Below are 24,680 nucleotides of genomic sequence, written 5' to 3'. Positions count from 1 at the left end.
TGACATTGAAAAATCCTTTCATGAATCTGGAAACCACCAGATGAGCAGAGAGGGGTTTCCCTTCAATAGGCTGATGAAAAGTCGCAATTGCACTGAGATGGACTCGTATAGATGTAGACTTGAGGCCAGAATTTGATAAGTGCAAAAGATAGTCCAAAACAGAAGATAAGGAGGAATGCTGAGGCTCCTTATGATGAGAAAAACACCATGTAGAAAATCTAGTCCATTTTTGGTGATAGCATTGTCTAGTTGTAAGATTTCTAGAAGCTTCTAAAAGTCTCTTACAGATTGAGAAAACTGAAGAGGAGTTATGTTGAGAGGTACCAGACTGTCAGGTGTAGAGACTGCAGGTTGGGATGAAGCAGAGATCCTCGATTCTGTGTAAGCAGAAAAGGAAAAACTGATAGAAGTATGGTTCCCTGCTGCTGAGTTGAAGTAGAAGGGAGTACACCATGGTTGTCTCGGCCACTGAGGAGTGATTAGAATCATGGTGGCATGATCGTTCTTCAATTTGACCAGAGTCTTGAGAATGAGAGAGAATGGAGGAAATGCGTAGAGGAAAAGATTCGTCCATTCCAGAAAAAAAGCATCTGCCTCGAGGCAGTGAGGAGTATATCCTGGAACAGAACTGAGGCAGTTTGTAGTTGTGGGGAGCTGCAAAGAGGTCTAACTGTGGCGTTCCCCACTGTGAAAAAAATGTGGCGAAGAGGCGAGGAATGGAGGTTGCAGTAGACGACTCAAGTTGTCCACCAAGCAATTCTTTGCCCCTTAAATGTAGACAGCTTTGAGGAAGGTGTTGTGGCAGATTGCCCAGTCCCAAACCTCCAGACCTTCTTGACAAAGGGAGGCAGACCCTGTCCCTCCTTGTTTGTTGACATAATACATGGTGACTTGGTTGTCCGTCCGAACGAGGACTACTGTGTCGTGAATGAGATGTTGAAAAGCATGGAGAGCTTTGAGGATCGCTCCGATTCCAACTGATTGATATGACACCGACGATCCGTACTGGTCCAGAGGCCTTGAGTACAGAGACCATCGAGATGAGCGCCCCAAGCGTAGGTCGAAGAGTCTGTCGTGAAGACCTTCTGATGAGGGGGCGATTGAAAAAGCAAGCCTCTAGAAAGATTGGAAGAGAGCATCCAACAATGGAGAGACTTCTTCAAGAAAGGAGTGCTTGAAATGTGTCGAGAAGGAGGGTCGCAAACTTGCGTTCATTGAGATGCCAGGGTCCACTGAGGAATTCTGAGGTGAAGTTTGGTAAAAGGAGTCACGTGTACTGTGGAGGCCATGTGAACCAGAAGTACCATCATGTGTCTCGCTGAGATGGAAGAGCAGGAACACACTGTGTGACAGAGTTGAAGAAGAGCTTTCAGACGTTGTTGTGGACGGAATGCTCTGAGTTGGACAGTGTCCAGAACAGCTCCAATGAATTGTAGATTCTGAAAGGGCTGAAGTTGAGATTTGGGAAAGTTGATTTCGAATCCCAAACTTTGTAGGAACCAGGTAATCCGTTGAGTCGCTACAATAACCCCTTGAGATGTGGAATCTTTGATGAGCCAGTCGTCGAGGTAGGGAAATACCTGAAGACCATGATTCCTTAGAGCTGCTGCTACCACTACCAGGCACTTGGTGAACACTCTGGGAGACGAGGTCAGGCCAAAGGGTAGTACTCTGTATTGATAGTGCAGATTCCCCACCCGAAATCTGAGGTATTGGCGGGAGACCAGATGAATGGGGATACAAGTGTAGGCCTCCTTGAGATCCAGAGAGCATAACCAATCGTTCTGCTCGAGAAGGGGATAAAGGGATGCCAGGGACAACATTCAAAACTTTCTTTGACTAAAAATTTGTTGAGAGCCCCGAGATCCAGAATGGGTTGCAGATCGCCTGTCTTCTTCGGAACAAGGAAGTAACGGGAGTAAAATCCCCTGTTCTGCTGTTCCAAGGGAAGTGGTTCGATGGCATGGAGACGAAGCAGAGATTGAACTTCCTGAAGAAGGGCAGTCTGGGATGGATTGGAAGGATACTCTCTTGGAGGAAGCTCTGGTGGAACCTGAGTAAAATGAAGAGAGTATCCTTCCCTGATGATAAGCACCCAGAGGTCGGATGTAATTATTGTCCATCGGTAGTAAAAATGATTGAGACGACCTTCTATAGGGGGAAAGGGAGTCAGAGACAGAACGGTGGAGATTATGCTCTGTTGTAAACAGTCAAAAAGGCTGAGAAACCTTAGGTGCAGCAGAAGGTTGGGGTTTCTGTTGCTTCTGAGGTTGTTGTTTTTTCAGAGGAGGGCGAGTATAAGGAGCCGGCTTTGGAGAAACGCCTTTGATAAATAAGAGCAGGGCGTGCAGGCTTGGCAGGAGCTGGCTTTGGTTTGGGTCTGACTATAGAAGCAAATGATTTTTCATGGTCAGATAATTTATTTGGTGGCTGCCTCGATGGATTCATCAAAAAGGTCGTTGCCCTCACAAGGGATGTTAGCTAAGCGGTCTTGAAGGTTAGAGTCCATGTCAATGGTACGAAGCCAGTCAAGACGACGCATAGCTACAGAGCAAGCAGCTGCTCGAGCAGACAACTCGAAGGCATCGTAAGATGACTGGAGGAGATGCAGACATAATTAAGAGAAAGAAGCGATGACTTGACTTGACAATGTAATTAACTTTAAACTTGACATCGGGAAAGGGAAACATGCCAAAACCTTAACCACCACCTTAAACTTTAAAAAGGGTAAATACGATTGCATGAGAGCCGTGGTAACAAAACGACTCGAGAAGATGGTGGACAAACTTGAAACAGTAGATCAGGCATGGTGCCTATTGAAAAATACTATTGCAGAAGCACAAGATCTCTACATTCCGAGGATTTCCAAAGATCGGAGAACTAAAGGCAAAGGAGAACCGGCATGGCTTACCATACAGGTGAAGGAAGCCATAAAAGAAAAGAAGGACTCTTTCAAAAAATGGAAATGCACGAAGACAACCGAAGCCTGGAACAAACATAAAGATGAACAGAAGAAATGTCACAAGGCGGTGAGGGATGCAAAACAGGACTATGAGGAAAAAATAGCCCGGGAGGCCAAAAACTTCAAGCCCTTCTTTAGATACGTGAAAGGGAAAAAACCTGCAAAAGAGGCAGTGGGACCCCTGGGCGACAAGGGAAGAAAAGGGTACATCAAGGAAGATAAACAAATCGCAGACAAACTAAATTCCTTCTTTGCGTCCGTCTTTACGAAGGAGGACACCTCAACAATACCTGAAGCGGAGAAACTGTTTACAGGAGAAATAGAGGACAGCCTCACCACAGTTGAAGTGAACTTAGATCAGATATACTACCAGATCGACAAACTTAAAAGTGACAAATCCCCTGGACCGGATGAAATTCACCCGAGAGTCTTGAAGGAATTGAAGGTTGAAATCTGAGAGTTATTGCAAAAACTTGCAAACCTGTCAATCAGAACTGGTCAGATACCAGACGACTGGAGGAAAGCGAACGTCATGCCAATTTTCAAAAAAGGATCGAGAGGAGAACCAGGCAACTATAGACCTGTGAGTCTTACGTCTGTCCCCGGCAAGATGATTGAATCACTGATCAAGGATAGCATAGTTCAGCACTTGGACACACACAACTTGATGAAACCCAGTCAACATGGATTCAGGAAAGGGAAATCGTGCTTGACGAATTTACTCCAATTCTTTGAGACCATGAACAAGCAAATTGATAGTGGAAAGCCAGTGGACATAATATACTTGGACTTCCAGAAAGCATTTGACAAAGTTCCACACAAAAGACTTCTCAGGAAACTACAAAGCCATGGCATAGAGGGAGATATACAAAGATGGATAGGCAAATGGCTGGATAACAGGAAGCAGAGAGTGGGCATTAATGGGAAGTTCTCCGACTGGGAGAAAGTGACTAGTGGTGTACCCCAGGGCTCGGTACTTGGGCCGATCCTTTTTAATATTTATATCAATGACCTGGAAAACGGAACATCCAGTGAGATCATCAAGTTTGCAGACGACACAAAACTCTGCCGGGCAATCAGATCGCAGGAGGACAGTGAGGAACTCCAGAGCGATTTGTGTCGGTTAGAAAAATGGGCGGAGAAATGGCAGATGAAGTTCAACGTGGAGAAATGCAAGGTAATGCATTTAGGCAGTAAAAATAAGGAATACGAGTACAGAATGTCAGGTGCAACTCTGGGAAAAAGTGAACAAGAAAGGGATCTGGGTGTACTGATAGATAGGACCCTGAAGCCGTCGGCACAATGCGCGGCAGCGGCAAATAAGGCAAATAGAATGTTGGGCATGATAAAGAAAGGAATCTCGAGTAGATCGGAGAAAGTTATAATGCCGCTTTATAGGGCAATGGTCAGACTCCACTTGGAATACTGCGTCCAACATTGGTCTCCCTACCTAAAGAAGGATATAAAACTGCTGGAGAGGGTGCAGAGACGAGCAACTAAACTAGTGAAGGGTATGGAGAAACTGGAATATGAGGATCGACTTAAAACACTGGGATTGTTCTCCCTTGAGAAAAGGAGACTGCGTGGGTATATGATCGAGACCTTCAAAATACTGAAAGGAATCGACAAAATAGAGCAGAGAAGATTATTTACATTGTCCAATTTGACATGGACAAGAGGACATGAAATGAAGCTACGGGGGGACAAGTTCAGGACTAATATCAGGAAGTTCTGCTTCACACAGAGAGTGGTTGACATCTGGAATACTCTCCCAGGGGAGATTATTGCGGAATCGACAGTCCTAGGCTTCAAAAGCAAACTAGATGCATATCTCCTTGAGAGAGGCATATAAAGATATGGTTGGCTATAAAATAAGCCAGGTGTATACCTGGCAGGGCCTCCGCGTGTGCGGATCGCCGGACTTGATGGACCGAAGGTCTGATCCGGAGATGGCGCTTCTTATGTTCTTATGTTCTTAGGACTTCCTGAAACTCAAAATGCATTTGGTTATCCAAACAAGCCAAAAACTTTGGTAGAAGAGAAAGAAGAAATTCCAAGTAAGTGATGAAATAAAAGTTATAATCATAGCATTCTGGTAGATGCGACGTCCAAATTTGTCCAAATTTGTCCATAGTTTTCCCCTTCCCTTCCAGGAGGAACTGTGGCATAGACCTTGGAAGGGTGGGATCTCTTCAAGGAGGATTCAACAAGCAGGGATTGATGAGGTAACTGTGAGTTGTCAAACCCTTTGCAATGCACAGTTTTATACCTAGAGTCCAATTTTCCTGGAACAGCTGGTATGGAAAAAGGTGTTTCCATGCATTGAGCAAAAGTCTGATTCAAAAGCTTATGAAGTGAAAGCTTAAGACACTCTGCCGGAGGTTGAGGAAGATGCATGACTTCTAGATACTCCTTACAATACTTGGAGCCAGTATCCAATTGAACATCCAAGTCTACAGCCATCTATCGCAGGAAAGATGAGAAAGATAGCTGATCTGCTAATGCTTTGCCTCGAGAAGGACTCGAGGACGTCGAGGCAGCCTGTGTCGAAGAAGCTTCGGCATGGAAAAAGGCATCAAAGGAACTTGGTGATTTGGACGAGGCAATCGAGACCGGAACATCCTCGAGGTCCAGCATCTGAGACCTCAAATGAGGAGTGGGTGGTCTGGTCGAGGTTGGAGTAGATAGAGGCTTCAAGGAAGAACGATGCCTGAAAGGATGCCTCGATGAAGGCCTCAAATGTCGGTGAGAACTGTGTCTGGAACCAGATCTCGAGGATCGAGGAGATTTCGCCTCGGAGACGTAGGCAGCCGATGCCGATGTATGAATAGGGCTAGAGGCTGTAGATCAAAGCTCCAGAGGCTTGGTGGAGGAACCTCAATGCACTCTCAAAGACGCTGCTCCTTGTTTAGAGTGTGAGTATTCTCGTCAAGGCACTCACAAAGAATCAGCTTCTTGCTTTTCGTGCTTGGATGTCAGACCAGACACTCGCAGAGACTCTGCTCCCAGCAAAAGTGTGTGGAAGTTCAGACTGGGGCAAAGGAAGCGGCTCGACCTCGCAGGAGTCTGCTGAATGCTCAGGCTGGATAAGAGGAAGCAGTTTAGGTCCCATGTTAGTAAGGAACTGAATAAACTGCTTCTCTAACATGGTCTGGAAAGAAGCCGGCAAGGATGGATCCGCGTCTGAAACCGGACCATCTGCTTTGGCTGGAGGTTCCTTCGAGGTAGTGTGAGTGTATTTCGACTTAGGAGTCTTGGACACTTTAATCACCACCAGCGGAACCGACTGCTGAGCTATCTGACCTGAGGAAACAGGGGAAGATACAGCAGATGACGTCGAAGCAAGAGCCGCTGCAAACGACAAAGGTCTGATGAGGCTCGAGGTGGAAGCAGTAGGCGCAGGAGCCTCGATGGAAGTCGAGGCCAAAGACGCCTTCAAAGTCGAGGGATCAGTAGGAGACTCCATCTCGAAAAGCTTGAAAGCACGAGGCTGAAGTGTTTGGCAAGGCAGGCATGACCTAGGATGATGTTTTGGCCCAAGGCACTTGAGGCAGCATCCGTGAGGGTCTGTGAGAGAGATCGCGCACCGACACTTGCTACACCTCTTAAAGCCTGTAGCAGGCTGGGACATAGACGGAAAAATAGCCGCCGCAAAGTCGAAGCCGTCAGGCTGCGGCTGAGCAGCCTGTCCCGGAAAACAAACGGAAGAAGAAAAAAATTTTAACTAAAATAAAAGAAATAAAATAAAACAGCAATTTGTGAAGAAAAAAACACAAACCACGGTTTAGAGAAGGCACAAATTGAACGAAGTTAAACGCAGAGAGCCAAAGACGGACTTCTTGGCTCCACGGAAAACTGAGAACTGAGGAGACGCACCCTGTGCTGGGCGGGAAGGCACTCGCGCATGCGCGGTGCGGGCGACTCAAAACTTCGAGTTTCTTCAAGCAAGTCTGCTTGTGAGGCGTCCGCATCTGGGCTCCGTCGATGACATCACCCATATGTGAGAATACCTGCCTGCTTGTCCTGGGATAACACCTGTTACAGTTAAGTAGCTGCTTTTTCCTAGGACAAGCAGGCAGCATATTCTCACATGCGAGACTCCTTAGCAGTGATGAAAAATGAGATGGAGGGAAGTTGGCTGCCATGTAGAAAATAAACTCTGTACAACTGCTTGGCCAAACTGACTATCCCATCTGGAATGATTCTTCAGACAGTAGTTGGATGTGAACATATGAATTGGAGGATCAAGTGGCTGCTTTACAGATGTCCTCAATAGGAGTGTGTCATAGGTGAGCTACTGAAGTTTCCATTGCTCTAACTTTATAACTTTATGTGTGTCAGCATAGCTATTGCTAGCAATCAGCATTTTCAGTTGGCATAACTAATGCCAGCAAAGGCCTATGGGAAATTATATCAATCTGACTCTGGAATGTAGATGCAAGAGGTCCTGGGTTCAATTCCCAGACAAGCCCCCAAAATGTAAGGTTTGAAGCGGCCCCACAATGTTAGGTTGTAGGGGTTACGTGAGAGGCACCCTTACAAAACTCCAGGTCCCAGGTTCAATTCCCTCACCGAAGATTCACCAGGAATAGAATCAAATGAGAAGCACAGCCAGAGGTGATTGCATAAAGAATATATTATAGAAATAGGCATACAGAAAAGTAAGATTCATAAAAGTTACACTTAAACATTAAAATTACAGAGACTGCTTCTGTGTTCTTGTGAATGAGAGAGAACACACAAAGAAAAAGAGAAAAGGGGGGTGATGTCCCAAGCTTCAGGTAGAGAGCAAGATGAACAAGAAGAATAAGAGAGCCAAGAGAGGGGGGTGATGTTGCGAGGGGGCTTTTATAGTTTGGAAACTTATTCTAAATACAGAATCTATCGAGCTTCAATAGACCTTAAACATAGTAAACTTGTGCTAGACAGAAGAAGAATAGGCTGAAGTCAAATGTAATTTCCAGTATGCCTCTGACAATAGTTTCTGATTATTCTTAGTTATCTGTGCATCTGGACCCCCTAAGCATCAGACACATCTAACACATCTTAGCACTTCTTCGCCCTTCTTAGCTGCAAGTTGGTTTGTAATCACGTTTTAAATCAGGGCTATTTGAAACCGTCTTTAGGGCTATATGAAACCATCTCACAAAGTTCCTTCTAGCTTTTAAGACAGTTATACATGTATTTCCAGTATCTTCTCTGACACTTGCTAATTTGGTTCTAATTTGGTTTTAATTTGGCATGGCCTATTGCATTGCATACCAGGGTCAGACATAATATATTATCTCATATTCCATACTTGCATACTGTTGGTAACTTAATGCCTGAACCTCCTGAGAAAGCTTCCTGTATCCCTTATGCACAATTCATTCTCTCAACGACGGGTAAGATATAGCATCTTTGGTTTCCCCCGCCCAGATAACTGTACAACCTAAGACAGAGGTTTGAACTCATAATGGGAACAGTTTATCTTCATAGCTTAGAGATTCTGCAGGACAGGGGACATGCGGATATAATGTTGGAGGTAAGAGAGACATCTGCGAAGGGCAGACTGGCTGTTTATAGAAGGGCATTGCAAGCTTGCCTTCATTTCAAAGAATAAGAAAAATGTTAACAATTTTTTTTTTTTAAATAAAAAAGTATGGGAGATGTCAGCATAGCTATTGCTAGCAATCAGCATTTTCAGTTGGCATAACTAATGTCATCAAAGGACTATGGGAAATTATATCAATCTGACTCTGGAATGTAGATTGTAGATGCAGATAGACCCTGAGTGCTTATTCACAGAAAGCATCCAGACAGACGGTTTCAAATAGCCCTGATTAAATCATGATTACAAACCAACTTGCAGCTAAGAGGGGTGAAGAGGTGCTAAGAAGATGTGTTAATGTCTGATGCTTAGAATAGACAGCTTAGGGCAGGGGTGTCCAATGTCGGTCCTCGAGGGCCGCAATCCAGTCGGGTTTTCAGGATTTCCCCAATGAATAGGCATTGAAAGCAGTGCATGCACATAGATCTCATGCATACTCATTGGGGAAATCCTGAAAACCCGCTGGATTGCGGCCCTCGAGGACCGACATTGGACACCCCTGGCTTAGGGGGTCCAGGTGCACAGATAACTAAGATTAATCATAAACTATTGTCAGAGGCATACTGGAAATTACATTTGACTTCAGCCTATTCTTCTTCTGTCTAGCACAAGTTTACTATGTTTAAGTTCTATTGAAGCTCAATAGATTCTGTATTTAGAATAAGTTTCCAAACTATAAAAGCCCCCTCGCAACATCACCCTTCTCTCTTGGCTCTCTTATTCTTCTTGTTCGTCTTGCTCTCTACCTGAAGCTTGGGACATCACCCTCCCCACCCCCCTTTTCTCTCTTTCTTTGTGTGTTCTCTCTCATTCACAAGAACACAGAAGCAGTCTGTAATTTTAATGTTTAAGTGTAACTTTTATGAATCTTACTTTTCTGTATGCCTATTTCTATAATATATTCTTTATGCAATCACCTCTGGCTGTGCTTCTCATTTGATTCTATTCCTGGTGAATCTTTGGTGAGGGAATTGAACCTGGGACCTGGCGTTTTGTAAGGGCGCCTCTCACGTAACTCCTACAACTTAACATTGTGGGGCCGCTTTAAACCTTACAATGTGCAGTAACAGAACCTTCCAGTGGCAGCCCAGGCCATGTACAAAAACATAAGAATTGCCATACTGGGACAGTCAGAAGGTCCATCAAGCCCAGTATCCTATTTCCAACAGTGGCCAACCCAGGTCCCAAGTACTTAGCTAAATCCCAAGTAATAAAACAGATTTTATTGCTACTTATCTTAAGAATAAGTAATGGATTTCCCCAAGGCATCTCAATAATGGTCTATGGACTTTAATTTTAGGAATTTATCCAAACCTTTTTTAAACCCTGCTAAGCTAAATTATTTCATCACATTCAAGCAGTTTTAAAGACCATAGAAGGTCTGGAAGCAAGATATTGACCTTTGTAGAAGAGATGTTCTTTTTTGTGGTATTAAAAAATTAAATAAATAAAAATCTAAGATGGCCCACATGAAGATATTTTGCCCTAAAAACAAGGCAAAATTGTTTACGAGTGCATTTTACCATGCCATATTTTTGCAGGAACTCTTGCTGGACAGCTCATAATTTATATATTCACAGAAACCAGTATTGTTAATATACTTGTAAAAATTACAAGGCATTTAATAAAATATTTTCAAAGTAATTGATATCCAAAACATGAACCTTGTTTTGTGCGATAAATTTTTTGTTCATTTTGCTGGGCAATAATGAAAAAAAGTAATTTGGGTAATTCCATCAGTATATCTGAATGCAACGTCAAAAACTGTACAGATAAGCCAAATTTGAGATTTCTACCAGTTTTGATTTTATATAAAATACTGAAAGAAGCCACTTTTTTCAGTCTGTATGCAACTGGAACCAGAGTACCCCTCAAATTACATGCCCTAGTTCAGGAACAAATGCATACCGAGTCTAATATTTTGCAGTTTATTTTAGGACTTTAGGCTACTCATACATAACATTTCAAGGAATTCTGAGATGATCGACTGGAGATATGTTTCAAAACAGGACCATTTGATATGGAATGTCCCATATGACTCAGGCACTGACAAGTAAGGCCTCACCCCATATGCCAGAATTCTACCATACCACATATACCCTTGAACTTAAAAATATATATATTCAGCTGGAGGGATGCCAACTCCTTCATCCTGCAGGGTCAAGCCCCCCCACCACCATGTGGGAATCTCTCGACAACCCCCCAATCCCTCTCCTACCTTGCATTTGAAGTTTGGCAGGAGGGACGTCTACTCCCTCCTGCCGAAATGACCACCTCTTCAGAATGATGAGTCTTCCCCTTCTCTGAGCATCCTGGGATACACTGGGAGGATCTAAGGCAGGGGTAGGGAACTCCAGTCCTCGAGAGCCGTATTCCAGTTGGGTTTTCAGGATTTCCCCAATGAATATGCAGGAGATCTATTTGCATGCTCTGCTTTCAATGCATATTCATTGGGGAAATCCTGAAAACCCAACTGGAATATGGCTCTCGAGGACTGGAGTTCCCTACCCCTGATCTAAGGCCTCAATTGGCTTAAATGCCTAAAGCCCCTCATAGGGGAAGGGCCTTAGGTGCCTGAGCCAGAGAATCTTAGGCCTATGCCCTATGCATCCTGTGATGCATTGGGAGAAGCTTACGACCCCGATTGGTTCAGGCACATAAACATATGCACAAAAGTTTTACCCATTAATAAAAAGCTGGTTCAGCTGATTGGAGCAAGGGAATCCCCAGTCAGCTGGACCAGCAGGACTCCCTGAAGCCACTGATCAACTGGCTTCCTATAGATCATCAAATTTCCTATAAAATAATGTTACTGACTTACAAGACCAAAACTTCCAGCCAACCTGATTTTATTAACAGGCTACTTACTTATCTCCATACCCCTCATCGCACATTACGCTCATCTAATCAAAACTTGCTATCCATCCCTTCTTTAAGATACATTAACACTATGCATACTAGCATCTTTTCTATTACGGACCCTACCATTTGGAATTCAGCACCAAATTATATAAGAGAAATTACATCCCTGGATAAATTTAAAAGTAACTTGAAGGCATTTCTTTTTAAAGACTCATTTGGTATATAATAGTCCTTCTAAGGACGGTAATGGAAATCTATTCTTTGCAATATTTTAATCATGTTAGCTTATCTTACATTATTCTAGCCTATTTATATTTTGTTCTCCCTTCCTTTTGTTTTGGTCCTTTTCCCCCTCTTTCTCTTTATACAAATTGTATTTCTGCCCTTCTCCATCCTGTATCGATAAAAGTTAATGTTTGCAGTGCATTTGATTGTTTGTAGCATTATTTGTAATTTGTTTTTAACGTACGTTCTTTTTATACTTTGTTTTTATGTTATGTAAAACCGCTTTGAATTTTAATAAGGCAGTATATCAAATTTTTAAATAAAAATGAAACCTGAGTCCTGCCAGTTCTGTTGATTACAGATTCCCCTGCCCCGATCAGCTGGACTAGCAGGCCAGCAGACAGTGAGAGCAGCGTCGTCTTCTTTTTTGACAGGCAAGCAGGCAGGCAGGAGCTGTGCTAGCAAATGCTCCTCTGAGCAAGCGCCAGGCATTGCTCCTCCCCCTTTTACTGGCAATACTCTACACAAATAGCATGCATCGCTAGTAAAAGAAATAATCATTCCCACCACAGTATTTTTTTAATTGTGGTGTCTGGAGCTTTGTCCATCTGGGTCTTAAGACAGGTACAATATAATCTCATTATAACGGACTTCAAGGGACCTGGAAAAACGGTCCGTTATATCCAGAGTTCGTTATATCCAGAGTTGCCTTTTTTAAAAAACTTTATTTAGGTCAACTTAAAACAAAATTCAATCAATGAACAACAGTCACTGCACAACCATATCAGCAACATCAAGAACAAAACTCCGCAAAACATTGGTATGGCACGAAATGATTGCAAAACCAGAACACTAAAAGATGTTCTAAAGCACAGTTCTTCAACCGCCGGTCCGCGGACCGGTGTCGGTCCGCAGAAAATTTCTGCCGGTCCACACAGGACCGGCGAGATCAAGTCGGCAGTTAAATTTCCTGCCGACTGCGGTTCCTGTTGATTAATGTTCCTCCCAGCCTCAGGCGATCAAGATAGGCTGCCAACGTCGGGGCCTTCCCTCTCTGAGTCTCGCCTGTTCGGAAACAGGAAGTTGAAACAAAATAGGCGGGACTTAGAGAGTGAAGGTCCCGACGTCGGCAGCGTGTCTTGATCGCCACCCCTGCCGAGTTGCTGAAGAGGGCCGCGGGGAAGTTGCGATTAGACCGGAGAGAGCTGCAGATTCAGGTTCAGGTGGAGGGAGATGGTCAGCGTGTGCGAACAAGATCCTGGGGAGCCTTCACAGTGGCTGTCTCCCCTCCCACCAGCTCTCCAATTTGCCAGGGCAGTGATTTACCGGCAACTTCCTGCAGGCAGGAGAGCTGCTGGAAGGGGAGGAAGCCACTGTAGGAGGCAGGGAAGGTGCTGGAAAAGGGAGATCTGTTACTGGACTTGAAGGGAGTTAGAAGGAGAGATGCTGTTGGTAGGGGAGGAGGGAAAGGGATGGGCAGAGAGTTAATGTTGGATAGAGGGAGGAGGGAAGGGAAAAGGAGAGATGCTGCTGGGAGGGGAGGAGGGAAAAGGATGGGAAGAGAGTTAATGTTGGATAGAGGGAGGAGGGAAGGGAGAAGAAGGAGAGATGCTGCTGGAAGGGGAGGAGGGAAAGGTATGGGAAGAGAGTTAATGTTGGATAGAGGGAGGAGGGAAGGGAGAAGAAGGAGAGATGCTGCTGGGAGGGGAGGAGGGAAAGGGATGGGAAGAGAGTTAATGTTGGATAGAGGGAGGAGGGAAGGGAGATGAAGGAGAGATGCTGCTGGGAGGGGAGGAGGGAAAGGGATGGGAAGAGAGTTATTGTTGGATAGAGGGAGGAGGGAAGGGAGATGAAGGAGAGATGCTGCTGGGAGGGAGGAGGGAAAGGAATGGGAAGAGAGTTAATGTTGGATAGAGGGAGGAGGGAAGGGAGAAAGAAAAAAGGAAGGAAACAGCTGGCAGGGAGATTACAGGAGGGGAAGGGGGTCAGGGTGGAATGGAGAGATCAGATGAGAGAAAGGGGAGAGAGAGGAATGAGAAAGTAGAGAGACATTGATGCTGGAAAGGGGGTCAGCAGAGAAATGAGAGAGGGATAAAGATGCTAGATCTGGTGTAGGAGAGATAAAAATGAAGAAAGCAGTGAAGCTGGAATGAATGATGTAAAAAGGAGAGAGGAGGATGGACAAGGAAGAGGGGCATAGAAAGAAGTCAGATACATATGGAAGGGAGAGAGGGCATACATTGGATGGAATGGGCAGATGCTGGAAGGAAAAGAGTGAAAAGAAGATGAAAGCAGAAACCAACAAAAGGTAGAAAAAAATAATTTTATTTCTATTTTGTCATTTGAATATATCAGATTTGAATTATATATCCTGCTAGAGACATAACTGGAGCCTGCAGTATTCTGTAGCATGATATTTCTATGTAGCATTCTATAATAACTTGGCTTTATAATAACTTTTCTTGATAGTAGAGGGGATATATGTGAAGGGGAGGGGAGACAGGGGTTTTGTTGGTCCGTGCTCTGTATATTTGTATTTATAAAATCACAATTGTTCAGAATATTGTTTCTTTTTATACTTTAATAAAATACACGTTCAATATAAAATCATAATTGCGGCTTGTGCAGATGGGATCAGATGGTTTGCGGGGACAGAGCTCACGGAGATGGGGCGTAAACGGGGTTTTTAAATTTTAGTCCTAGTAGTTTGCCGGTCCACAAAATAATTCTTTTATTTCTGCCGGTCCACGGGTGTAAAAAGGTTGAAGAACACTGTTCTAAAGCATTATGTCATACTGTACTGGAAAGAGAAATACTCTTGTCATTTTCTTCTGAGCTGCATTTTGATACTATATCACCAGAATGCCACGCACCTTGTAGTCGGAGCCTGCATGTCCGTTATAGCCGAAGAAAATTACAGCTAAAAACGGCTCTAGGGGACCTAATTGGTTGTCAGTTATATCCGAAAGTCCGTTATATGCGATGATTTTCTGTATGTTTATAATGGCGCACAGCCGGGACCAGCAGATCTCATCCGCTATAGGCGAGGTTCTATTATAAGCGAGTCCGTTATGAGATTATACTGTAATTTATAACTTTATAAAATCAAGAAAATTAAAAATCCAGGAAGTTGGTAATCCTAGCCTCCTGAATCCTGAGCACATCTGAAAAAGGTCCCGTCCCCCCTCTTAACCTTTTGAGCTCCAGGCATGTGCCTAGTTTGCCTATGCCCTAATCCAGCTCTGGTTTACACACTGGACTCCTCTTAAAATATTTAATTGGCTCAAGCAAACCATTCCTTCGTTCCCGTTCATACACTGTCAACAAGAATGGCACCTCATCCTCCCCCTGGATACCAATCTGTGGAGTCCCACAAGGTTCACCTTTATCCCCTATCCTTTTTAACATCTATATGTCCTTCCTAAAACTCCTCCAGCTATCCTCCCTTGAAACAATTTACACCTATGCTGACGACATCCTTGTCCTTCTGGAGACAGACTCGAACCTCAATGATCTCTCAGAGAACATATCCTCCTGTATCTCGAACCTGCAATCTTGGGCCCACACCGTCCAAATGAAATTGAATGAATCCAAGACAAAACTTCTTTGGCTTGGCCCAAAATTAGTCCAGCTACCCACCTCAATCCCACTGTCCTCCAGCTCCACCCTGCAGCTCGAATTCTCCAGCAAGGTCCTAGGTGTCACCATTGACTCTACACTGTCCTTCAACGACCACCTCAACTCCCTGGTAAAAAAATGCTATTTCAGCCTTCATATGCTGAGGACAGTAAGATCCTGTTTCCATCAAAAACATTTCGCCGTTCTCGTCCAATCCATCATCCTCTCCAGACTGGACTATTGCAATTCCATCTTCATATGCCTAACGAAGAAAAACCTCCACAGACTCCAGCGGATCCAAAATGCCGCGGCCAAGCTTATCTTTGCAAAAAGTAAATTCGATCACGTCTCACCACTCCTTTCCAAGCTTCACTGGCTTCCGATAATTTCCAGAGTCCACTTCAAATGCATCTGCCTAACTTTCAAGATCCTCCACGGCATCCTTCCTCCATTAATCCCACTGTCCTGGAATTCCCCGAATCTTAGTACCACCAGACCTACCCAAAAATCAAAACTATCCTTCCCCTCATTAAAAGGCATTTCCCACCCAGGAAAACTGGGGACTTCCCTCCTCTTCAGATTCACCGAGCTCTGGAATAATCTTACCTCCCCTCTTCGGAACCTGAGTGCTCTCCAACCCTTCCGCAAACATCTCAAAACCTGGCTTTTCTCAAAAACTTAATCACTCCCTCCTCATCTGACATCCCAGCTCTTTAACATTCCTCTTTCCTCCGATCTTCATCTAACCCCTTTCCTTGTAGTTCCTTTCTCTTCACAATCCCTGTAAACCGTGCCGAGCTCTATGACCATGGAGATGGCGCGGTATACAAACCTAAGATTTAGTTTAGTTTAGTAGTAATTGTTTCACCCTGTTTTTCCAGAAAAATGTGTTGTCAAGAAATGCAGGCTTTCCTTCAATCCATTTCCTATAATTATACCCATGTACATCAATTTCTTTCAGGATAAAAATAAAGATTAAAACAGATGAAATATTTAATTTCTAAAAAGGTAAAACCAGGACACTCCTCAAACTGAAAAGTGTGAGATTTCCAGTTTCAATAAACTACAGAAACTGTCTGAAAAATTACAAACTGTTAGGAAATATTCTTAGTATACTTACTTTATTACTGAAAATAGTGTTCTGTACAACTGTGTAAAGATTTCATTGCTGTCTTCCAACTCAAAACATATGTTATAGGATTTGACCCAAGCAATATTCTAGAAGGGAGGGGAAAAAGGTAAAACCATTATCCAGTTTTAGAAAAATGCAAGCAAATTACAAGTTGAAGGGGTAAAATACATCAGAAAGAAATAAAAACTTACCTCAAGTAAATAAAAATACCTATTGAACTGAGGGCTTTTTGTATCTTCAAGTCCCTTTAGTTGCCTTGTTATAAACATAAATATATCCTATGAAATAAAAATCAGAAAATATTGAAAAGAGCTAGCTCATCACTGTTTCAATAGTCTATAAACTGAAGAATAATGCTTGTTAAATACTTCTGAATAGCTACTGAAGGCTTACAGCTACATCAACATAGAACTGAAAAAGCTTTATTTAGGGAAATAGCCATACATTTGTAATGTAGGTTTCACCAGTAGTAGTTCAAAAACAGCAGCAGAAGACGATATGTTAAAAATATCATAAAAACAAGGAAAACAGTAATATTTTACAAAAGTATGCAGTACACAGATATAGTTAAGGATCTTTTAGAATACAGCCCACAATTAACAAGAACTGTACAGGATAGTTTAGTTTTGAAATTAAAATTTCTTGTATGTACTTAGCTTTATCAATCCTTGTAGAAACATTTTTAAAATTTATGAAATACTAAAAAATTCAGAATCTCCCAAACCTATTTAAAAAACTGTCTTCTTTTAATACTCAAGTCTGGAAAGCAGGCCAATGGAATACAGGAAAATTATATTGTTCGCAAGAAGCACACAATTGCCATGCAATTCCATCACCAACCCTCCCCTACGTGCTCTCAGGAACACAGTACATGGAGTTTGCATATTTGCCTTAAGTTTAGTCATTATTCAGTTTGTTTTAAAGTTTGATTTTGTTAAAAGTGGACAGTTATAACCTTACCAGATTGTAATAGAATTTGCAATCAGAGATCCCTTGAAAAGAGGAGATTGTGAGGGGACATGATCAAAACATTCAAAATACTGAAGGGAATAGATTTAGTAGAGAAAGACAGACTGTTCACCCTCTCCAAGGTAGGGAGAACATGAGGATACTCTCTAAAGTTGAAAGAGGATAGATTCCGTACAAACGTAAAGAAATTATTCTTCACCCAGAGAGTGGTAGAAAACTGGTACACTATTTTGGAGTCTGTTATAAGGGAAAACACCCTCCAGGGTTTCAAGACAAAGTTGGAAAAGTTCATGCTAAATTGGTGAGACTGGACTCATTTGGAGCACTGATCTTGATCTTGGGGCCGCCGTGTGAGCGGACTTCTGAGCAGGATGGACCACTGGTCTGACCCAGCAGCGGCAATTCTTATGGGTTTTTTTTTTTTAAGTTTGTATTTCTCTGATTTTTCAATAAAAGCAAGAACAGCAAAAAAATAAAAAACTGTTGCAACATGATCTTTGATACAAGGCAACCATCATCAACAAAAGTACTGAAATCCCACCCATCCCTCGGTGGCTCTGGAAATAACGCTAACGATGTAGAGAATTTCCTATACAGAAATCCCCCTCCGTTCACACCAAGCAATATACGGTTTTCACTGTAATAGAAACCTTCCCAATCTATGATAATTCATGGCTGTCAACTTCGTCATACAAAATACATAGTCCATTTTTTGAAAAACTTGCTCCTGGGAAGGAATAGTCTCCTGACGCCATGCGGCAGCCAAGACCAGGCGCGCCACAGTTACCAATGAAGCAATAATAATAGAAAACTTAGATGGTACATCAGTCAGTGATATTCAAAAGTGCACAACCTACCTCTTTCACAATTAAAAGGCCAAGACTATTCCCTGCAATGATTCCCGACGATGACAGAGCATAAGAAGATAATCATCTGCAAAAAGGATAATTTTCTGTTCAATACCACCACTAGGGATTCCAGTAATGTCCTGACAATCCCGAACCCTCTGAGCAAATGGCTCCATAAGCAGAGCAAAGAGAAGGGGCAACAAAGCACACCCCTGTTTTGTGCCCCAGGCCAACTCGAACTCGGCACAATATTCGTCATTCACCCTAAGCATCGCCAGAGGCTTCATGTAGAGCATCCTTGTCCAGTCAAGAAACTACCCCGAGATCCCCAGAGATGCCAGCATCTTAAAGAAGAAAGGCCAAGGCACCCTGTCGAAGGCCTTCTCTGCATCCACTCCCAAAATCAACACTGGCACTTTCTGGGCCTTTGCAGAATGGATAATACGGAGAACCCTTCAAATATTATCAAATGTTTGCCTGCTTTGAACGAAACCAGCCTGATCATCTTGGACAAGGGAGCCCATGTAACATTGTGTCATGAGGCCAAAACGCCAGTAAAGATTTTATAATCCATCCCAAGAAGTGAAATGGGACAGTATGAGGCACAATTCGTAACATACCTTCCTGGCTTTGGCAGCAGAGTAACTCCCGCTAACTTCCACAACCATTGTTAACACATCTCCCGTTAGGGGCTGTGCCAGGAGAGAGCAAAAGCATTTATAAAATTTGTTAGGGAAGCCATCCAACCCAGGTGCTTTTCCAAAGGGCAAAGCCTTAATGACCTGCAAGGTTTCCTCTACCTCTATAGATCGGTACATTAGATAGATTGTGAGCCTGCCGGGACAGATAGGGAAAAATGCTTGAGTACCTGAATAAATTAATGTAAACCGTTCTGAGCTCTCTTGGGAGAACGGTATAGAAAATTGAATAAATAAATGAAATAAATGAAAAATCGGGAAAGCCAATCCGCCTCCTCCTGTGATAAACAAGGGATGTGCACCTGCCTCAAACACCTCAGGAACGCCCTCCTCTGCTGTATACAACCTAGTATATAGTATTGGGTAAGTATTTTCCCAATCTTACCAGAGGACCTAAGATCAACGCTGTCTGGGCCTTTAATCTGGGATATATAATTTTGCAACTGCTTTCGTCTAAGTTTATGTACCAATAATCGTCCTGCCCGATTGCCAGTCTCGAAACATACTTGCTGCAACACCTGAAGTTGTTGGGATAGGGCCATTATTTTTTCCCACCTCCTTGAGGCTCCTCTTGCATCCCTTTCCATCCTTCCCACTATTCCCTATCCAACATTTCTCCCTATCATCTCTACCTCACTCTTCTCCCACCACTATGTCCACTAATTCTCTCTCCCTCTCTATGCTCAACAATTCTCTTTCTTCATTTCCCCATGTGCACTCTCATTCCCTCTCACTCAGACATCCAATTCTCCCTTTCTATTCCCTCCCCCACCTTAGCATCTCTTTCTCACTCCAATCTTCAATCCTATGGCCTCATGCCCCCTCCCTCCTTCCTTCCATCCTTTATCCAAAATTGTGCTCCCTCCCTCCCATGTCCCAACGCACCCATTTCTCTCTTTTCCCACCATTCTGTCCCAGGTTCGTGCTCCCCTCCTGCAGGTGTTTACCTTTTTCTGGCTAGCTCCCTCCTCCTTCCAGCAACAGTTTTCTCCTGACAAAAGCCGCAGCTGACCCAGCGGCTGACATGAGGGAAGACTTCTACGTCAGCCTTAGGAGCCACTGCCCACGGCTTTTGTCAAGAGAAACAACTGCGGCTGAAAGAAGGAGGGAGCAGGCCAGAAAGCACATTACTTACTGTAACAGGTGTTATCCAGGGTCAGCAAACAGATATTCTCACATATGGGTGACGTCATCCACAGTGAGCACCCAGAGGTCAGAGGAGATTAATTTCCAGCAATGATAGAAATGGATGAGATGACCTCCGATGGGGAGAGGGGGAAGACAGAGAAATAGTGACTGAAGTTATGCTCTGCATAAAATGGTCACAAAGGCTGAGTTGTCTTGGATGTAGCAGGTGTCTGAGCATTTCCAAGGATGTTGCTAGCGTTGCTTTTTCTGCAGCGGTCTAGAGAAAGGCGCAGACTTCGGGGGATAACGCCTCTGGTATAAGGAAGATGGTTTGTATACTCTGGAGGCCGAAGATATAGATTTGGACCTGAGCAACGAGGCAAAAGATTTTTCAAGCTCAGAAAGCTTTTTAATAGCATTTTCAATCGAGTCCCCAAAAAGCTCATCCCCCAGGCAAGGGATATTGGCTAACCGGTCTTAGAGATTAGGGTCCATATCTGCAATTCTCAACCACGCCAGTCGTCTCATGGCTATTGAGTGCTGAAACCCTGGATGACAGCTCAAATGCATCATATGAGGATTGTACCAGATGCTGCCGGAGCTATGCGAGAGAACGGTACATATGTTTGAAATCTGGTAGTCGATGAGAAGCCAAGTATATGAAATAGGTTGGCATGGTCTTAATCCAGAATTTCAAATATGAGGTTAAAATGTTAACTTTTACTTCACTACTCTTTTTTTAGTTTTATCAATAGAAAGGAAAAAAGATCAGAAAGATCAAAGATGAAATATTCACAATTCCGCAGCGAGAAGGCACAATAAAAGCAGAGCGTTGAAACACGACTTCACGGAAAAACAAGAACTGAGGAGATTCGCGGGAAGGCACTCGCAAACTTTCTAAAGTTCAAGCAAAATGCTTTTGCAGCTGTCCGCATCGGGGCTCCGTGGATGAAGTCACCCATAGGTGTGAATATGCTGCCTGCTTGTCCTGGGATAAGAAGGTAAACACCTGCAGGAGGAGGGTGTGAACCTGGGACCCAAAATGGAGGGAGGGAGAGGGGCACATTGGGACACTGAAGATTTAACGAGGACCCCCGTTCATTAAGTGCGAGTCTGACGTAAGCCAGATGTTAGTAAAATGGAGACTGCCTGTATATCCCTCAGAGACACCTATCAATATCACAGAGATTCTGTATTAATTGAAATAGGCTCTCACAAATGTGTTTTTTTTTCTTGACTTTATTAAGGAGAATTCTAATCTAATGTCTGCTGGATGTGAATTCCATAATTAGGGTACTAGGAAAAAGGCAGCTACCAGAAATGCACACAGCATTCAAAGTGCAGTCACACCATGGAGCAATGCAAAGACATTCTAAATTTTTGGTTTTCTATTCCTTCCTAGGAATTCCATGTCAAGGTTCAACATGGTCAAAACCGCAGGATCCACAATATTGAGGGCTTCCAAAACCTGAACAATAAAAGCTGGGAGTTCCTCCCAGAAGAACAGGTAGACCATCAACGGGTCATATGCTTCTCTTACTGGCAATTTTCTACCACATCTATTAATGGAGCAGAACCAGAACCACAGGCCCATGGCTTCCAAAGCTGAAAGTGAGGGATACACCCAGCTCCCCCAGAGGATCCTAACCCTAGCATTTCTTCACAGTGGACTCCCCAGACCACCCAGAGAAGCAGAAAAATCCAAAAGAGCCAGACAAAACTGCTTCAGGAGCTACACTTGGTGAGGCACCCAAACAAATTCAGGGGGAAAATGGTTCTTGAATCCCCAACACCCTAGAGACGCTGCAGACTGAGGCCCCCATATTGTGCTGCAGCCCAGCACCTGTACCTTTAGAGGAGTCCAGACCCTGTTTCAGGTCATTGTCTGAAGATAATTTATGTTTTACTAGCAATAATTCTGCAAGCTCATTTTCAGTTCTATCAGTATTCTGGAATGCATATCATTTGGCACAAGTGATTCTTAATTCATCAAATTGCCCCATTATATCTTCCAGGTTTACTGAGATTTTTTTTCAATTTCTCCAACTCATCAGCACCGAATACTAATTCTGCCACTGGATCTCCTCCACATTTTCATTGGTGAAAACTGAAACGAAAAATTTATTAAGTCCACTATGGTTTTCTCTTACCCAGGTGCCCCTGTTAACACCAAGGTGACAGAACCAAATTGAGCTCTCTTTCCTAAAGATAATTATTATTAGGGAATCATCTTCAAAAGGCTATGTCCCAAAGTACAGCAGGACCTCTAACTGAAGGAAAATAACTTGAGCTCATCCACATTCCCTCCCAGTCTACTTGTGTCCCTGCAGCATGACTTTGCACCCTTACCATGACCACTTGGCCCATCTAGTCATACACATGAGAATGCACAGGGACCTCTGTATCCCCCAAAGTTCAGAACTCCCTTGCACTGGGGGCATGATTTCCCTCCCCCACCTCACAAATAAAATATGCACACAATATTCAATGGCCCCGATATCCACTCAGGCCCAATGGCACCAGAGCTCCCTAAGCAGCCTGCCAATGGAGGGAAACTTTCTCAATCCTCGCAATTCCATTTTGGATCAAGGATGACACCCCCCCACCCCATGCCTGGCATTTGGGTGAATCAGTACAAAAATTACCACCATTTCTTGCACATGTTCTGCAGCTTCTGCCAGGAGCATTTGGAGTAGAAGCAGCCAGCAGCAATAATAAGCTGCCAGCTCCCACAGACCCAGCATGTTTGCAGCTTCTCACTCCCAAATCACAGAGCCCAGACTTGACAATTTTTGAGCTAGGGCACCCAATATTGGGAATTTCCTCAAAGGGACTGGCACCTTTACAGGCCCATCCTAAGTAGGTCATCCTGTTTGTAGGGCTGCAAAGTTGGATTCTATAAAAATGTACAAACTCCAGCTTCAAAATAAAAACACACTTTATAATATATTGGTGCATTTACCCTTTTACAGTTTTTATATATTTATTTTTGGCCTGGATCTAAAAATTATATTTACCAGTACTTTAGATCTAGAACATAAAATATAAAGCCTAATATCAATAAGACTCAGTCGAAGACTTGGTGTATCAACTCCATAACCCTGATAGTCTTCACTATTATTCAATTGGGAGTTTTAATAGATGATAAACTTACGTTTCGTTTACACATTCGTTCATTGGTCAAAAATTGTTTCTATAGGTTGAGGATGATTTGATCACTTGTTCCCCTCCTCGATAAATTATCCCTTAACACACTAGTTCACTCCTTAGTAATATCAAAACTAGATTATTGTAATTCCTTATTAAAAGGGGCATATCTTAAGGACATAAGGCGTCTTCAACTTATACAAAACACGACAATAAAAATAATTTCAGGTTCAAAAAAATTTGACCACGTTACACCTTTGCTGAAAAAAGCTCACTGGTTGCCAATAACATATAGGATTACATATAAAATAGCCCTTTTAGTCTTCAAGACAATAAAGACCAACACACCAGCATTTATAGACAGGCTCCTGATTCCATATAGTTCATCAAGAGTTCTTAGATCATCCTCCCAGTTTACCCTTAATATTCCCTCCTTAAAAATTATCGGAACCCGCCGTGCTGCTATTTTTTCTGTAACAGCTCCAATGACTTGGAATTCTCTTCCATTATACTTAAGACTCGAACCAGACTTGCAAAAATTTAAAAGTAGCTTAAAGTGTCTTCTTTTTAAAGAAGCCTTTAATTGAAGCCTTTAATTGAAAAAAAAAAAAACCAACAACAATAAAGTTCATTGCAGCTGTAATACCTTATGATTCTATCTTCCCCTTAAACTAGATCACCAATAGCCTTTTCCTTTGATCCTTCTTCTATCATTAATACTCTTCCCCCCACACACCTATTGTACTTCCCTTTTATGTACTTTTTCTTCAAAAAATTGTATTTCTACCCAGTGCTCCCTCTAAGCGGGCGGGTGTTGTGAGCAAAATTTTTTTCGCTGTGCGCTACAAATATCGGGCGCCAGCAAGTTATGAGCCAACTCGCCCGATTCTCCTCTCGCCGCCCTGCCCGCCGTGCGCTGTGACGTGAAACTTGTGCGCTGGATGTAATATTTTGTGCGCCAGCGCACGCCAGCGCAGCTTAGAGGGAACACTGTTTCTACCCCTCTATCCTATTGTTTCCTGTGGTTTTAAAAGTCAATTACCCTGTAGGTCTGATTAATATATTATGTATATTGTGATTTCTTTAAAAATCATATTTTTATCTTTTGTACAACACTTTGTAATTTGGAAAAGCGTTCAATCAAATATCTTGAATAAACTTGAAACTTGAATTGTTAAATTATAGAAAAGAATGCAACATTACAAGCAATACTCAAAGAATATAATAGTTACAAATCACTCACATCAAGGTATGAAGAAAGCACAAGTAAATTCTCAAAAACAGTATTTGGTGTTTAAATATAGATTGAAACCTAATCAACTTAACCACCAAATATGGTACAGGACAATTATATATTTTATTTTAACTAAACTTTTATAATATCAGATAAAACTTGAAGAATAAAGAAAATAACAGAGCCAACATTTTTATAGTCTTCAAAGGCATCAAGGGAAGAGAAAGGGGATGGGATTTGATATACCATCTTTCTGTGGTTACAGTT

At 42.9% G+C, this 24,680-nt stretch overlaps 1 protein-coding gene across 6 annotated transcripts in view; it reads right to left on the bottom strand.

The window, feature by feature from the left end:
* Nucleotides 1-24,680, bottom strand: part of PDS5B (PDS5 cohesin associated factor B) — a 376,109-nt gene that overhangs the window by 331,322 nt on the left and 20,107 nt on the right. For all 6 annotated transcript variants that reach the window (XR_004539863.1, XM_033948532.1, XM_033948533.1 and 3 more), the window contains exons 4-5: nt 16,581-16,667; nt 16,378-16,475 (exon numbers count right to left, since the gene is read on the bottom strand). Coding sequence is in view for 5 of the 6 variants with exons in the window: in XM_033948532.1 (XP_033804423.1) it covers nt 16,378-16,475; nt 16,581-16,667 (185 nt within the window). In the remaining variant the exon portion in view is untranslated. The remainder of the gene's footprint in view (nt 1-16,377; nt 16,476-16,580; nt 16,668-24,680) is intronic.

The sequence above is a fragment of the Geotrypetes seraphini genome, chromosome 6 (assembly GCF_902459505.1).
Source record: "Geotrypetes seraphini chromosome 6, aGeoSer1.1, whole genome shotgun sequence".
NCBI classification, from domain to species: Eukaryota; Metazoa; Chordata; class Amphibia; order Gymnophiona; family Dermophiidae; genus Geotrypetes; species Geotrypetes seraphini.
The sequence above is the reverse complement of the archived record's forward strand: the minus strand, read 5'-3'. Positions and strand labels throughout refer to the sequence as shown.